The following is an 18613-nucleotide window of genomic DNA, read 5'->3' on the forward strand; positions in this document are numbered from 1 at the left end:
GATGATTATCATGGTTGTATCCTAGACATTTTGTTTCCTAGTAGTGAAGAAGGGAGTAAGCCAAGTTTTAGTAAGCACCTACTATGTTCAGACACTCCCAAGATCTTCCGCATACATGATCTAAAGCATGTTCTATATTGGGAACAGAGAATAGATAGTGCATGGGTGAATAGAAGATGCCATAGTTGTTGTATCTGGAATTCAATAAATCCAACAATTAAATAATGATCCTAGAAATACCGGCATCCTCTATCCAAAGGACTTTACCTTCTAAAAACATACCATCACAGCTTCAGCTAGCTGAAGATAGGAATGTCAAGAGGCCCAAGGAAGGATGCATATCTTCTGAAATGAACATAACAGCAATATTTCTCAAAGCTACATTGAGCTTTCTTGGCACCACAGACAGAGTAGGGGAGCCAAAGGTTGGACCATCACACTTCTACCCATCCAGGTGTGGACCCATATCTGCCACTTCCAGATAACCCTCTCTCTGGCCCTGGGGCATAGGCTGATCACACACCATTTCCTGAAAAGAATTCTCCTCTGTCTTGCTCCAGAGACTTTGGCAGAGGACTGGGGAGGATGCTTTGTGTATCCCCTGGCATTCAAGTAACTATCTAATGTCCAAAGCTTGGAGCCAGGGGAGGTTTGTCCAAATGCCTGACCTAAAAGAGCCATGGTTTCACTTCTTTTCTAATTAGGATAATTAACCTTCCCTGCTCATTCATTCTATTCCAATCCAAAAAAACTCAAATTAAAATGGCACAGGGGACTGTCATGCTCTAGGGACAGGAAACAGTTTACAAGGCTTTCATCTCCATACAGCCACCATCAAGGCAAAGCAAGAACAAAGTCGTCATAGCAACTTCACCCTTGAAACAACCTTGGGGTGCCTTGAAGACCACTTTCAGAATTTTCACCAATTTCAATATTTCATCAGCTGTAAAATTTTGCTAAGCTCTATAGCACTTGCTTAACTAAACTGGAGGAGTTGGGTGGGGGTGGACAGGGAGGATGCTAATAAGAGAGCATTATCTCTTTGTATTGCCATGTGGGTTTTGCAGTTGGTCCAAGGAGAACAAAAACTGGAAGGCTTTGAGTTGGTAGGATTTGTATGAGATTTACAGAATTTATTCTTTGGAAATAACCACTGAAGGCAAAACTTCAGGAGCATTTCAAAAACCAGAATTGAATAGCACTACGTCAAGTAGGGCAGACACACAATTCAATGGTCATGATACTGCAGTTCTTCTCCACTACCAATCTCTGAGAAAGTTTGAGAATTTCCTATCAAGGGAATACAACCTCCATGCTGCCCAGACAGATAGAACTGAGTACTGTTCTCTAGATCTTTTGTTTCTTCCAGCTACAAGATTTAGAGCAAAGTCTTTCCCACATGCAGCCTTTCCTACCTCTATGGGAAGCCATGATGCTCTATAAGTCTTCATTCCAATAACTCTTTAGCTACAGACTTTTGTGAGCTTCCATGGCTCACGAGAAATGCATGACAACAGGTAACCAGTAAGTTGGGATGCCCATCTGAACTGAGTACTGAAATAGTTCCCTCTAGCCCAGAAATTCTAGAATTTCCCCTTATCTGCCTTGGTTGCTGTTTTAGAATATCCTCAGTAGTTGAGGACTCTGACTTGCTACTCTTTACATACAAAGTCATCAGTATAAGTTTCTCAGCATGTTATTAAGGTTTGACTTGGGCCTAGGTTCAGCAAGTTAGTCATTCTCCAAACTTTGCCAATTCATGCTCTGGTTCTCTCCTACCCCTACACTGTTTATTCCCATCTATAATCCCACTGCATCCTAAGCCTTCCCTACTCCTGAATCACTCATTTGTGTTAATCGACCAAGGTGTGATTCCCAGTACTTATACAATAATGACTAGATCAGTGCTTCTCAAATTCTGATGTGCTTATGAATTACTCAGGAGCTGGTTAAAATAAAAATTCTGGTTCATTAAGTCTGGGTGAGACTCAAGAGTCTGTATTTCTAACAATTAACTTTTTAAACATGTTTTTTAGTTGTAGATGGACACAATATCTTTTTTTTTTTTAATGTGGTGCTTAGGATCGAACCCAGTGCCTTACGCATGTGAGGCAAGCACTCTACCACTGAGCCACAACCCCAACCCCTAACAATTAACCTTATGATGCCAATGTTGCTGGCTTACAGGTCACAGTTTAAGTTGCAAAGGTACGGCATCTTTAGGATCTTTTCTATAATTGATATGCTGATGCAGGAGCTATAGTTTAAGTAGCAAGAACATACCCTCTTTCTGAATGAGTTAAACCTAACTGGGATGCTTGGAATGAGAGCTTGTGGCCCATTCGACCTCTGTTAGCAGCTACCAATATCTTCCTTCTTACTAGGGCTAAAAGAATCATTTAGTGTGTATCCAGACCTGTGCAGAGGTATGGCAAAGTGGACCTTGTCATGGACCATCCTTCTTGGGACCTAGGTTACTCGAATAAGCCATCCTGTGTACCTGCCCTACTTTCTGAAGCCAGTCATGCAGGCCAAACTCATTTTACATTCAGCCACTCCATTCATAGCATCCACTTTCACAGTGGCTCTGCATGGCTGCTGCTGCCATATCACTCATGCTGTGATCTGCATCAATGGTTAAGACAACGGGAGCAGCTACATCATCCAAAGCACAATCCATTTATTTCATGCTAGGAAAAAACCAACCTTCTATCCAAGTGGGGCCAGCTAAGCTGGGCAGTTGCCACAGCTTTAAGATCATAGTAAATATGCCTTTTGCACTATTTAGCTCCTCAGTAGAGAGCATTTTACCCCTTGAGGAGGGCCCAGATGTCATTAGTGTATCAGTGCCATGCCGGACAGAGCAAGCCCATTTCACCTCAGAGGTGTAAGACATAAAACTCCTGAGGTTATTAAAACAAATTTTCTGGAGAAATTGACTGCCTTGTTTCTCTCCTAAGGTTATTCCTGAATCCTCTCCCCATTAGCACCGATGATGATTGTATTCTTTATTCAGAATAGCTAATAAACCTTAAAAATATTTTATTTGATTTTTTAATTTTTTAAAATTGACACATAACATTATGCTTAATCTTGCACAACCCAGTGTTATAAAGTATGTATACATTGTGGAATGGTTAAATCTAGCTAATTAATTAATGTATTGCCTCACATAGCTATCATTTGTGTGGTGGGAGCATATAATATCCACTCTACATTTTTCTGGAGTATCATATATCATCATTAACTAGTCATCTTGCTTTACAATAGATCTTTTGAAATTTATTCCTCCTAAGTACAATGATGTATCCTGTGACAAATATCAGTCCACCCCACCCCTTCCCCTTCCCCTAAACACCCCAGCCACTGGTAACCATCATTCTATTCTCTATTTCCATAAGATCAACTTTTTTAGATTCCACATATGAGTGATACCATGTGATATTTGTCTTTCTGTACCTGGCTCATTTCACTTAACATAATGTCTTCTAAGTTCATCCATGTTGTTATAAATGACAGAATTATGCCTATTATTGATATTTACAGAGTTAAACACTGTAGATGGGAAGGTTCCCCTAAGATGATTCCAGAACATTTTGATTATGTGGTTTCAATCTAAAATATAAACATGTTTTATGGCCTAAGGGAGTTGTCAAACAGTGTTTTGAAACACACTGGCAAATTTAAAACAGTTCTAAAAGTAGGCCAACTTGAGGTTCCAGAATGGCCCCATACGTACAATTCCCTGTGGCTGCATATAAATAAGTCTTGTTGGACTGGCCCATTACTGGCTTTGGTGGGGTCTCCAAGCTAAAGAAGTATTCATAATTAACTGTTTCCCTCTTATCTAGTATCCCTGCCCTCTTAAGCTGGTCAATTAGTTCTCCTGGAAAGCTTAATATCTTCATCTATGCAGAGCTCTGCAGCACCAACTCTCCCTCAAAATTATATATAAGATCTAGCTCATTGGCTAGGGGGATCAAGTTTCCGGCCACCATGAACTCACTTAGCCATTTTGTTAAGTTCTTTTGAGCACTTTTCCTGAATGAACATATAAGCTTGACTAGTCCTTCTATCAATCCAATCATTGTGATGACTAGCTATGTGTTTTCTAATTACATTCATTTTATACAAATAAATTTCTAGTCACTGTAGTTTCCCAGCAATCTATCACAAAAGTTGGCATCTTAATTCTAAGGGACTCAGGGCTCTCCCTCTGTAAACCCTGAAGATTCTAGCTTTCTGAAATTCCTAAATTCAGTCATAGTCATGGGGTTGTTTATCCTTTGCAAAGTTAGCCCAGCTGGGTAGATCCTCTTACTAAATGGAAGCCAGGACCATGACATTAATGGTAATTCTGGATTTTTTTCTAATCCATAGGTTTAGAATTTTTTCCTATATTTTGGCCAGCCAATCTTCTTAGTTACTAATGCCACTGGTGGCAAAGGAAACTGGGCCAAATGTAGACTGGCATTGTTTAAATGTAATTGCTTTATGTTCTATAACTCTAGTAGAAGTGTCAATTTCCCAATTGTTCAACAAATACATGAAAAATGTCCAATATCTCTAGCAATTAAAGAAATACAAATCAAAACTACTCTACAATTTCATCTCACTCCAGTCAGAATGGCAATTATCAAGAATACAAGCAAAGATGTGGGGGGAAAGTACACTCATACATTGCTGGTAGGACTTCAAAATGGTGCAACTACTATGGAAAGCAGTATGGAGATTCCTTAGAAAACCTGGAATTGAGCCATCATTTTACCCAACTATCCCACTTGTCAGTTTATACCCAGAGGACTTAAAATCAGTATAGTACAGTCACCTCAATGTTTATAGCAGTACAATTCACAATAGCTAAGCTATGGAACCGACGTAGGTGACCTTGTGACCTTCAACAGATGAATGGATAAAGAAAATGTGCTTATACACATGGAATATTACTCAGCCTTAAAGAAGAATGAAATCATGGCATTTGCCAGTAAGTGGATAGAGCTGGAGAATGTCATGCTAAGCAAAATAAGCCATTCCTAAAAACAAAGGCCATATGTTTTCTCTGATATGTAGATATTAATTCACAATAAGTGGGGCTAAGGAAGAACAGAAGTACTTTGGATTAGACAGTGGGGAGTGAAGAAAAAGTAGGGAGTTTAGGGGTTGAAGGATAGTAAAATGAATTGAACATCATTACCCTATGTGCATATATGATTACATGACCTGTGTAACTCTACATCAGGTACAACCAGAAGAATAAGAAGTTATACTCTATTTACATATGATGTGTCAAAATGCATTCTACTGACATGTATAACTAATTAGAACAAATAATAAAAAAAAAGAAGTATCAATTTCCAAGGGAAATGCTATCTGGGAAGAGTGAAGGTGAATGAACAGACATATTTAATATGTTCCCCTTTCAGATCATCTTTTTGTTTTCTCTGAATTCTAGCCTCCATTTATTTCTTATCAAAACTGATTTATCTTAATCCATCCTGCAAATTCTATGCAATATTACCTATTTATATGATTTCTAAGAGACCTCTAGAAATAGAATATCATTTTACATATGAAGAAACTGAGGTCCAAAATGGGGTGAGAACAAGCACAAGCTCATTCAGTTTAATGAGTCCCCCAAGACTTTCTTAGAAGGTAAATCCTAGATTACAAATAAGTTGAAACATTTATAATACCTGCTGTGAATTATATCCTATGCTTAAAGAAAAACTTGAGAAGTTTTAAGAGAAAGCATGACAACAGTATCATCAAAAGACTGAGGAGGTCAAAACTATTCTTAGCAGATTTGATGGAAGGGCAAGGATTGTTGCAGTAGCCCAAGCATCTACCAATAATAAGTTCAAAATAACTGGTAGTACTGAAAGGAGCAGGAATATGAAAGATGAATTAATTTTACTTCACATATGCTTAGGGCAATGAAAAGAATCCAAGCTAATGCTCAGATTTATAACTAGGAAATTTGACAGAAATAGGGAAGTCAGAAAAAACAGCTGCTTTGGAGACAGGGTCGTCTGAGACAGTGTGGGAAATAAATAAAGACACAGCAATGATAAAACCCACCCAGCCTAATAATTCAAGCTCAGTTCAAAGGGTGGTGATTAACTGATGGGAAAGCTTTGGAAATCAGCCAAAGCCATACAACAATAGTTTTTATTCATGAAAAACTATTCAACTTTGAGTATAAACTGTGAGAGTTTATTGTGTTTGTACTTGGGGATGGGACTCCTTTCATCCTGCCCCTTCTTCTCATCCAGTTCTATCCCAGTAGGACTGCCTATGAAAACCAGCAACTTTAATGCTAGAGGGGAGTCACTTGGTTTAGGATTAGAGAAAAGTAACCCATGCCCACCAGCGTTGTCAGTAAAACTAGCAATCTCCATGACAAGTGAATTGGGAAAATCAGATTGCAGTCCTGGTTGTGGCAAGTGATAAACTAAAGGACTAACCAGAAAGTTAACAAGGAGACTGTCCTAAAGCAGCTTGACAAACACTCTATATACCTATTCTGGCCAGTACACTGAGCACACACAGAGAGAAGATACAAGATATCCTAGCTGAGAGCAAAAGCCAGAGAAGACTTGAAAACTACCTAAACTTCAGTATCCCATAGAGATCTGATAGATGTTTGGGAGCCTTACTAGATTGAGGTTTGTGAAAGGCATAGTAATGTCCTTTCCATACTGCCCCATCCCACAAAGACGTCTGGGTCCTAATCCGACAACCTGTGACTATGTTACCTTATGTGGCAAAGGATTGTGATTAAGGTTAAGGACCTGGAGATGAACAGATTATGGGATGGAGCTGAGATTTTTCTAGGTGCAGAAGGAAAGCCAGAGAAAACCACTGGCAATTGCTGATGATGGAGTACACTGTACCCTGCACAAACATTTGTGTGATTAAGAAGGATGAGGCAAGCCATGGGCCCCAAGACCTGAGTAGATTACACTGGGCCCCAGTACTCAACAGGAGTCTCAACATACTCACGAGTGGCAAGAGGGCATACACATAAATATATTATCTTAAAGCAGATCAGAAGTCCACTACATGGCTCACTGGGATAAAATGATTTTGTGGGCAAAGCTACATTTCTTTCTGGAGGCTCTAGGGGGAGATTACATTTCCTTGTTCTTCAATTTTTAGAGGACACCGGCATTTCTTAGTTCATAGCCTACTCCCTCCATCTTCAAAGCCAGCATGGCAGGTCAAATCCTTCTCACATCACATCTCTGATCCACTGAGCTGAAAATATTTTTTGCTTTTAGGGAATAATGTAATTAGATTGAGAAAGACATGCTTCAATGCACAAATTTGTGTGTGGGTTCTCTGTCTCCTCCATGTGAAGGTATTGAGACAAAAAGGAATGGAGCCCTTAAGGAAGTCACAGAAGTCTTGTCAGTAAAGCTGCAGGGATATATCCATCATGACATTTCTGTTGAGTTTAAACTTTTACTCTATTTCAAAATGAATCTTTATCCAGAACACACAGCAGAAACATCATTTTACATTAATATTAAAACAAAACAAGGATTATGGTTATGGCCAAATTTAGGAGCTATCATTGAGTAAACCATTTTCCTTCTCTGGGCTTCAATTTCTGATTTGCACGTCAAAGACATTGGGGTCACCACTAATTCTGGTTCTCATTCTTTGAGAATTCTAACCACCTCAGACAGCCTGATCAACCTTTTTTTTTTTCCTGGAGCCCAAGACCTGAAGAAGATAGAACATTAGTCAGCTGAATCCATTTTCTTATCCCCATGACAAATATGTATTTGAAAGAAAATAACTAATCAAAGTAGGGTGAACTTGGGAGTACTTTTATGTGTTTTTTTTAGTATAGGGGGGCACATGAAATTATTTACCTCATCAATTTTCAACATCTCATTTTGGGTGTTTCCCATGCAGGTTTTATACCAGACTATTAAGTCAAAGGGAACTTTTCTTCCTCTAGGCAAAAGCTTGTTCCCTCTTGTCCTTGGGACTGTATCTTTGGCCCTCTAGGCAAGATCTTGCCCTTAATATTACCTTTGACAGCTCTCCAATAGTATTAGGATCAAGACGCCTCAGCACTCCTGGCAGGCATACCAGGCAGAGTAAGTCACAGCCCATTGTAAACATATGCAGACACCCTAGTCTTTGACATAAATTCACTCCCACTTCTCATCCTTCTCCTTGCTATTAGCCATCATCCATCCCTCACTCCAAACGCCCAGAAATGTTAAGAGTTTTGTGTTGGTCTTGCTTTCTAAAAATCGAAAATTCTGGAGAATATCTCCAGATGTGTCACTTTACTAATAAGAAGCCTTTTGCTTAGTGGAACCCAACCACATCTTTTCTAAACCCAAGCTCCACTTGGGTCATTTCATTTTACTACTGCATAGGCATAAGCTATAACATGAACTACTATGAGGAAAGGGAAGCCCAGGATGTGGATGTTCAATGCAAAATATATCCACTTCTGGGAATCTTGTCAAAGTTCATCCTGTGCTGGAAGAGAGGTGACAGAGTGGATGGTCATCTTCTTATTTGTAGTCACTAGGTTCCATTTGGAATAAATTAGACCTGGGAAGAAGATGTACTTAGCTAATTGGTAGCAATCTTTCCTAAGTGGAACCCTTTTGATTTATGTGTAAGGCCTTCCCCTCAATGTCACTCAACTAAAACTGGCAAGTGCATTTTTCTGGTTGATATCTATGGTCATCTTTCCCCTAAGGTATTCATAAAATGCCTGCTAATATTCAGGCTACTCACCACTTGCTTAAATACGGAACTCAGTCATGTGATCAGTGTTGGAAATTACCAGTTTAAGTGGATTAAGAAACCAAGTAAGGAAATGTTAATGGATAAAACCATTCATCACATGACATCTGTTAGGTGTTTCACTGTCCACAGAGCAGATTTGACATGACTCCAGCCCTCTCTGAGTTTGCATTGCAGATTATCTATCCTGGGGTAATTATTTAGATACCAAAAAGAAATATAAAGGAATTATTTGCAAGCATTGTAGTAATCCCTTTAATCTAAACTCCAGTTTCTTTCAAGTATCAGACCTTGTGTGGTTGAGGATCCAGAGGCTTGCCTACTCTGCTTTTCCCAGACATTAAGCACATCCACTCCAGATGGTCTTCTAAATTTCCATTCAGCTGACAATGCAAAGCAAGTTTACTTTCACTCAACAAAACTAACACATCTATTTGGGCAGATTTTCTCAGCTTATGGTGAGGAGAATGAAGCTACATAATTCACTAACAGGGAGACAAAGTTCATAATGAAGAACAGGATGAAAGTGAAAAAATGGAAAAGGCAGGATTACATGCACTGCTAGCTTCACAGCCAACCTTAAACTTGACAAGTAGTGGTTGCCTCCTCTAGTGAAATATTGGGGTACCAGGAATAATACCTCAAGTTGCCAAATAATATCCTATCACTTTTATCTACAATTTCTCCATTAGAGTTTGCTTCTTTAATCTTTGATTCTAATTATTAAACCATAAATCCTTCATAGACAGGGTCGTCATTGAAGCTGTTATCAGTCATAGACAATCTAGTACAAGTAAAGAGTTTGATTTGGGTTGAAGGAGGACTTGTATTAGGGAAGAGGTAAAAGGACACTGAATTGGGAAACTAGGAGCACCTATGTTCACTGGTTACACAAATTAACTAAGGACATATCCTAATAATGTGGCTATGAGGAAGAGAAGATTTGCAGACGGTCAGGTCTTAATTAAAGAAAAACTTAAACAAACACAATTATAAGGAATAAAGGCCTCCAGGAAATCTTAATTTGCCAAGGGTAAATTGGGCTGGGTGTGGGTGAATATTTGTTTTTATCCTGCTCCATAAAATTCACAGATTGACATCCATATGCAAACACAGAGGGGTTTTTGATCTTCCCATCTCAAGATCCTCACATACAGAACAGTTTCTGCATTAGCATCTCAAATTTAGACAATCACTATATTGATTTTGATAGAAACCAAAAGTGTTTAAAGCAAGTTAAAACAAAAACAAGCAACAACAAAACAACAAAATGTGGATTCAAATGTGCTATGGGAATCTTTCCATGAGTTATTTGTAAAAGAAAGTACACTTTGGAATATGAATAATCATCCCCTGAAGTATTGTCTTCCAGTTCAGATTTTTTAATATATCAGGTTTCTTAGATATGGCAAAATATAAGCTAAAATAATTAATTGAGATTCATCACCTCTCTCTCTCTTTTTTTTTAAGAGAGAGTGAGAGAAGGGAGAGAGAGAGAGAGAGAGAGAATTTTTTTTTAAAGAGAGAGTAAGAGAGAGAGAGAGAGAGAATTTTTTAATATTTATTTTTTTTTTAGTTCTCGGCGGACACAACATCTTTGTTTGTATGTGGTGCTGAGGATCGAACCCGGGCCGTACGCATGCCAGGCGAGCGCGCTACCGCTTGAGCCACATCCCCAGCCCCAAGAGAGAGAATTTTTAATATTTATTTTTTAGTTCTCGGCGGACACAACATCTTTGTTGGTATGTGGTGCTGAGGATCGAACCCGGGCCGCACGCACGCCAGGCGAGCGGGCTACCGCTTGAGCCACATCCCCAGCCCCATCACCTCTCTCTTTTCCTTGCCTGTTTATCTACTCTTCACTTCTGCCTCAGAAACCAGCTTCATATTCCAGCTAGAGCTTGTCCATGCCCTTATTTTGCCACAATATGCAAGATAAATTTGAAAGTCAATGGAAATCAAGAAACAGAGGATGGTTCACATAAGGTTTGCATTTAAAGCCCATGTGAGCAGTAAAAGAGCACTTTTCATTTGCCTCCTTTCATCTCACATGACTTTTTTGATGAACAAGAATATTAATTTCATAAAAATTTAATCATGTGTTCATCAAAAATCAACTTCTGTTGTTGTATTACAAACAACATTCAAAGTCAAATAAGATGGATTAAAATATATTGCATACATTACAGATACTTAATATATAATGCTTCTTACAAACCAATAACAAAGACATTAACATCACTAGAAATGTGGACAAAGGAATAAATAGGAAATAATCAATAAACTTGGACCAAAAAATGAAAAAGGGAGAAATATTTTACTTCAGCTGAGTTAAGTTGACTAATAGGAAGGATGGACTAAAACCCCTCTGGGGATTTTTCCCACCATTGCTATCCTACTCTACTGGCTCCTGAGGTGCCCACAAGCTACCAGCTGTTCACTTGTTAAATGCCATAAAGTCATAAACCACATCACCAACTTTCACATTCATCATCTGAATGACCCCATGAGATGGGAAGACCCCAAAGCAATGGTCAACACCTCCATTTCCTTTCCTTCCTAACTCACTGTGTTAAGGTAGCTGATAAAATGCAACTGTGCTAGTTGGAAGGGTAGCATGTGAAGCATTCACCATTTTCATGGCACCTGAAAAAGGGCAGGGTGTTAATAGAATGGGCATACGACAAGGAAGTTGTGATGTGGGGGGAAAAGAAAAGGCTGGAAATTGTGGTTATAGGCCTAATTGGAGTACTGAATAGACAAGGAATATCAGGGTCTTGTGTGGCAACAAAGAAAGATGAAAGAGCACACAAAGAGACGAGGTCTGTCTGTTTGCCAAGTTGCCAAGGGTCATCTTATAATGAGACTGATAAATTAGGCTGGACAGCACAATGTATTTGAAAGAGCATGAAATTGGAAGTGACAAGACTTGATTATAGGGCCAGGATTAGGGGACACAATTGAGGCTATACTTATGCAACCCTAAGAAGGTGGCTTCTTAAATTTTGTGCCCTATGTGCTTCACTTGCCTCACCCTAGCTCTAGACTTGCCTGTTTAGGTTCTAGTCTAATTTCTGACTCTAAACTAGTTGTATGATTGTGAGCAAGTCATTTCCTCTCTCTAACCACCACCCACCAAACCATAGCAGCTCTATTTTTATCTGAGATGTTGAGCTTCCATAAAAATTTCATTTGAAAAACAGATTTACACAGCTTTTAAAATTGTATCCTTCTCTGAGTCATCTGTACGAGTCCCTGTAGCCTCTAAGGCTGTGATTCTATGTCTGATAATTATAGTCCACAAGAGTTTTCATGGGCTAGTTTCAGCCCTTCTTTTTCAACCTGAAAATATTGAAAAGGCAGTTGCTAGAACAGACCACTGGACAAATAAAGAATACACTCCAAGGTACATCAACTTGCCCCTCTAAAACATTTATAGAGGGTTAGTCAACCCTTTTGGGGCCTTGTGGCAAACCCTCTGAGAATCCCTGCTGGGCACAAATTGCTGTAAATGCTGACATTTCTGTGAAACTCATCAATATCAGACCATGTCAGAAGTAGAGACACTGTGGCTCTGAGAAATCTGGTACAGGCTCCTGAGTAAGAACAGGTGGTGGGCTGGGGATGTGGCTCAAGCGGTAGCATGCCTGCCTGGCATGCGTGCGGCCTGGGTTCGATTCTCAGCACCACATACCAACAGACATGTTGTGTCTGCCGAAAACTTTAAATAAATAAATAAATATTAAAAATTCTCTCTCCTCCCTCTCTCTCTCTCTCTCTCTCTTTCTCTCTCTCTCTTAAAAAAAAAAAAGAACAGGTGGTGATAACCCCTACTAGAAGATGCAAAGTAGAAAGAAGAAAATTCTCTTCAACTGTACTTCCTTAGATATATTCATTACCAATTCCCACATACCAATATTCTGTTTATTGTTCTGTGTTGGTTTTTTTTCAGATCAAATACTAAATTGGTTCAGTGTGAAGTTGTTTTTCATTTTTATATGTTGAAAAAAAATCCTGAACAATTGTAGATTTGAGAACGTTTTGTATCTACTGCCATCCTTTTCATGAGATCAACTTAATGGTCACAGATCAAGTCCCCTGGGAGCAGGCTCTGAACTAGAGATACACATGCAAAAAGTTCACTGGGGAATATGCTTATTATTGATGTTTGTGACAGGAGAGAAGGATGCAGGTTTGAGCAGGAGATGGGCTATAGTACAGTCATAACAATTTCTCAGCCTTAGTCTTCGGAGAGCTCCAAAGCTTGGATGACCCTTTAGAGTTATCCCACTAAGGGTAAGGAGGTTGTGCCTTCAAACCCCGTTGCAACCAGTCACTGCACACAGACTGCCCCAAGAAGGACATAACCTTAATCTAGGTAGCTGTATTCCACCAAGAACTATCCCAAGAGCTGAAGGTGTAAGTTTCCTTTGGTGCTGGAAGAGGACCTGGGTGTACAGCACAGCATTTACTCCACTGCCTTTTACCAAGAGAGTATCCTTGTTTTCCCTGGATAGCCCAACAACCAGTCCAATAGAATTGGATTGCTTATAGCAGTTGTTCGCACACAATTGTCTTCCTATTCCTCTATTTCATGCTTTTATATTATTTTGGTTGAATGCAGATGACAATGCAGCATTTGCCCAGTTACCTATATGATAAATCCCGTTCTTTAAAATGAAGAAGAAAAAGAAGGTGAACAGCATTAATGGTCTGGAATCAGGATGACAGGATTTGCTATTCAAACAAAAGCAGCTTTCAGTGTTGCAGAGTTGGGCATGTTAAAGCTCACACAGAGTGGATGACAATTCTGTGGCTGCTAAAACAGCAGGCTTATTTTTACAAAGCCAGAGCTTTGTTACAAACCTCACCTCCTACAAGTACCAGCACCTGCTTTTGCTCTGTCTCCCCAAGTCAGACTTTTCTTTTTTCCCTCCCTCGAGCTCCTCTTTACTCTTTGGTCAGCAGCAACAAGAACAGTCAACCTACAATAAATTAAGTATGAAAACAAAAGCTTTGATTGGATTGCTCAATGACATGTACTGAACCTAGGTAACCATTCCCCCCCCAGGGTTCTAGAGTGCAACAGCCACATGCTAAAGCAGACATAGAGAAACTCTGCATGTTAAAAGACACTGCAGTGTTAAGCCATAGTTCTGACTTACTCTGAAAATGCAAGCAAAGCTCATAGCTCAGGAGGCCCCTGACACACACTCTTTCAAACAAAACCAAAAAACGTGTGCTTTTTTTTTTTACTTATTTTTTGAATAGGTAATTCATTCACATGGTTTTAAAAAGAAAAGCATAAAAAGATCTAAAAAATCACTTCTTACTAAGAGGCCTCTTGGGCTGGGAATATGGCTCAGTGGTAGAGTCCTTGATCAGCCTGTGTAAGGCGCTCAGTTCCATCCCCAGCATGGCAAAAAAGAAGGAAACTTTCATTTGTGGCAGTAAGCAGCACATAGAGAAGCAGTTGCTCCTTTGTCATCCATGTCCTTCAGGAACTTATGCTCTGAGAGGACAGCATGAGTTGTACTTTTTCATCTTTATTGTTTTTGCACTTAATACTTGCTTCTTATAAAATAGTCAAATAATATATAAACAAATGACAGTGAAAGTAGAAGTTCCTGGTAATTCTATATCTCAAATATAACTTCTGCCGACTCCTTCATAATTTTTTCTATATATACACAAACATATGGGGTTTTCTACAAAAAAAAATGGAATTATACTATAAATGATATTTTGCAGGTTTTTTCATTACATGATACACATATATAGAGGAAATATTTCCTTGTTAACGTATTCATTAAACTGTCTTATAAACAGCAGCATAATATTCCATGTGTATGTACTCTAAATGTATTTATCTGGTTTACTTTGCATTTTTAAATTTCTGTGATGCAGTATATCCATTGCTTATAAATTTTTACCTTGAAAATAAATCTACTCATTTCTTGAGAAATTGATGAGACATCAATAAAGGAAGCTTTCATCAGGGGAAAGAAAATCATCCAGAAATGTCCACAGGTAGTAGAGTCTACCTGGTAAAACGATATGCGGGTAGTGATAATAATGAGAGTATTGAATGAATGGATGAAACCATTTTCCAGATTTGAAAGAACATGAAAGCAGGGAATAAATGGGGACTGGAATGGGGTGACAGATTAAAGAAAGGAACATAAAAACAGATTACAATGGGATGAATCCTGACATATGAATGGTGAATTGTTACAAAGCAAAGGTTTTATGAAGAGAAATGATGTGTTTTATTTGAATTCAAGCTCAATACTAATTAACAATATAATTTGGTTCTTTGAAATTTTTAGCTATCCTAGGCTACTAAAATAACCAACATGAAAGCAAACAACAATCCTATTGCATTCCACTTGCTCTAGTCAGATCATATCTGAATTCTCAGGATTGATAAAATGTTGACAAATATCCATAGGAAAGAGACAGAACTGAGAGGAAGTTTGACATGTCATAGAATTAATTGTTGAAGGATCAGGACATTTTTAACTTGAAGAAAGAAAGTTAAGCAGAGACATGCTAACTGTCTTCAAAAATGTGAAGGACTGTTACATAGAAAATGGATTAAACTTGTTCCATATCATTCCAAATGGTGGTATAGACAAATGAGTAGATTACAAAAATTTATATTTTGACTCAACACATGAGTACCTGTATTTGGAAAAGGGCTTTTTTAACAGTTTACTTTAAATATACTGAAGACTCTCTGTGTAATTTCCTTACCATTATTATTCAGCCAATACTTTGTTCATAAATAGTACAGAAGTAAAATTCAACCCAGTCCTTGCTGAATTTTTATAAATTCTTAATTGGTGAGATTCAAAAAATGAGGCCTTATTGTACACTGCTTAAGAAAGCTTTTCAAATGTTTTAATCTCTTTCTTGCTATGTTTATTTCTTAATCCCGTGCCTTAGCCCACCATGTGCCCTCAACTCCCACTGAAGCAGAGAACACATTGAAAACCCACATGAAAATGTAAATCTGAGAAATAAATATGCGTGGTTGGTTTAAAAAGAGTAAGAATTAACATTTAAAGCAACGGTAATTTACTCTGATCTGTAATTTTGAGCTCCTGTGCTGAAATTGCTCATTTGGAAATTACCAAGTGCTTGGGTCTCATTTGTGATCTTCCTGCATACTCCCAGCACTCAAAGGAGTCATAATGACCAGCTGAGTCACTGCTGCCATTTCCCTGAAGCATGCTACCCAAATGTCAATACCATTTTCTATGGTACAGTGAGGACAATTCCACACTGTAGCCTGCATGGAGTCCACTTAGTATGCCACAGGTCATTTTGACTTTGTAAATTGTCCCTAATACCCACTCCCATTAGTCATTACCTGAATATAATGCAAAACTATTGTGATTTATGGGAAGAAGGGAGGTGCTTTTGATAACAGCCCAATAAAGTGATGTCTTTACTTGATGAAATTATAGTCAGCTTATTGATTCATACCAGAAGCAAAAGTATAGGCATAATACAATATTAGAGATATGACTGCTCTAAAAGACCAGTACATAGAAAAACTTTGACTCACAAGTTAGATGTTCTGCTCATCCCAATTTCTCAAAGTGTAACTTCAAATAGGTTACCCAAAATTCATGATCCTTCAACAATTACTTCTATGACATGTCAAACTTTCTCTCTTTCCCTTTCAACATAGATGCAAGGTGTTAGTTGCTAATAGTTATCTGGTGTAAAATAACTAAAAAGGAACCAGTGATTCCTGGTAAATTTCATTGTGAAATAGGAAGAACTCATGAAGACTTGTCATGATTGAACTTTTTTGTAATGCTGTAATCAAGTATGATGTGCTTGTTATAGACTGTATTTGTCAGATTTTATGTGAGAGACATAATTTACTTGTTGAATAGTCACATCCATGTAAGGCAGAGCCATGTTATAATAAGGCTTTATCTCTACTAAAGTTATTTCCTATTCTGAAGAATGCTATGTGAAAGATAGAAAAAAAATGAGCTTCAATTGCAATAGGAAAAATCATAGCCAGATATAAAGAAGTTCTGTCATTCATTCCACAAATATTATAATGCACATCAATAAAAGCAATTAGGTCCTATAATTCATCTGTGATTTCTTAGGCAGAGACTTAATAAACATCTGGATTGGTGCCTACAAATTATAGGATCTTTTTTCCTTTAAAACAAAATGGAGGTGCCAACTGTCTGGAGGTTTGAGAGTAAGCTTGCTCTCCCCAGTGGATAAATTTCAAAGGGACCCAATGAACTATGAATAGAAACTCAGTAGAACCTTCAATACCTACAGAAATATTTTTAAAACAAAAAAAAATCATTGTAGCTCTTTCCCCTTCTTTCAGGATTTTCTATCCTACAAGCAATTATGGAAGCAGCAGTGCAAAACAACTGGCAAGTGACAGCAAGGTCTGTGGGAAACATAAAGGACGTCCAAGAATTCAGGCGCATCATTGAAGAAATGGACAGAAGACAGGAAAAGCGATATTTGATTGACTGTGAAGTTGAAAGGATTAACACAATTTTGGAACAGGTACATTTGAGATTTATTCCACCTACCAGCCAACATGTTAAATCATCATCCTGAAGCAGTCCCCATATTTGCTGATATATTAACTAGCCAACAGACTAAATTTGCCAACAGTTTTTGATAGTCTCTCTAATCCTTTTTCCTCCCCAGTGACTGTAGAAAAAAAAAGGAAAGAAAAGAAATCCAACCTGTTGAAAATTGCATACCATGATTAATCTAAATGTCTCTGCAATTTTATGCTACCTGTCATATAAACACACCCTTCCACACCTCTGTTTAATATACCTATTTCAAAGAAATTTCCTTCATTTCCTCTACCTTCTTCCCAACATGGTACAGACAGGGATTAGATAGGGCTGAACAGTAGGAGTTCTGTTTTTCATTGCTTGAATATACAATCTTCCTAGACTCTTCCAGAGATCACCAGCCATTCTTGACAAATATTGGTAGGCATATACTATCAGGGCAATACTTACCGAGTTTTAACCATCTATATTTTTGCACATTATTCTTCTGTTAGGATATTGCAAGAAAGAGAATATGTGGGTGTATAATTGAAAAACATCTTATAAATATTTATTTTTTTAGTTGTAGATGGACACAATATCTTTATGTTATTTATTTATTTTTATGTGGTGCTAAGGATTGAACCCAGGGCGTCACACATGTGAGGCGAGCGCTCTACCACTGAGCCATAACACCAGCCCCTGAAAACATTTTTTAAAAGTAATATGGTATACGATGAAAGTGTTCATGGTTTTAAAAGTGTGAATAAAGTAAAAGATAATTAGACTAGGGAAAAACGCAATTCAATGGGTCAAAATGCATTCATTATCAAGCTTGAATATTTAAATTTAATATTCAAAAAATAGAAGAAATATTTTGCCCTAAGCCAGATGAATACTATGTTTAGGGTAAAGACTCAAATTGAAAAGTAGTAAAATTTTGTTATATTCCTCAGAAGTCCCAATTTGTCAGTTACAAACAAAGTTCCCATGCCTCCTGCATAAACAAAACTATAAGAGAAATATTTACATTCTAATTCAATCCCAGTGTACCTGGGTGCCAAAACAGCTTCAGAGATCTAAATTATAATGAGCAGTCATCTCCTGGGAGAACTACATTGTAGCAAATTAAATACTAATAATTTGTCATATAAGCCCCCATAAGAAAAGAATACCAAAAAAAAAAAATAATAAGTAAGAAAAGGGAAGGGAAGGGAAAGGAAATGAAGGGAAACAAGGGAGGGAGGGAAGGAGAGATGGAAGAAGAAGGAAGA

The 18613-nt window shown here is 38.0% G+C and overlaps 1 protein-coding gene across 1 annotated transcript in view; it reads left to right on the top strand.

Moving 5' to 3' along the window:
* GRIA3 (glutamate ionotropic receptor AMPA type subunit 3) overlaps window positions 1–18613 on the top strand; it is a 272552-nt gene that overhangs the window by 113372 nt on the left and 140567 nt on the right. The window contains exon 4 of the mRNA XM_081278184.1: window positions 17150–17337. Within this exon, the coding sequence (XP_081134310.1) occupies window positions 17150–17337 (188 nt within the window). The remainder of the gene's footprint in view (window positions 1–17149; window positions 17338–18613) is intronic.

This window comes from Spermophilus citellus, assembly GCF_964194105.1.
Source record: "Spermophilus citellus genome assembly, chromosome: X".
NCBI classification, from domain to species: Eukaryota; Metazoa; Chordata; class Mammalia; order Rodentia; family Sciuridae; genus Spermophilus; species Spermophilus citellus.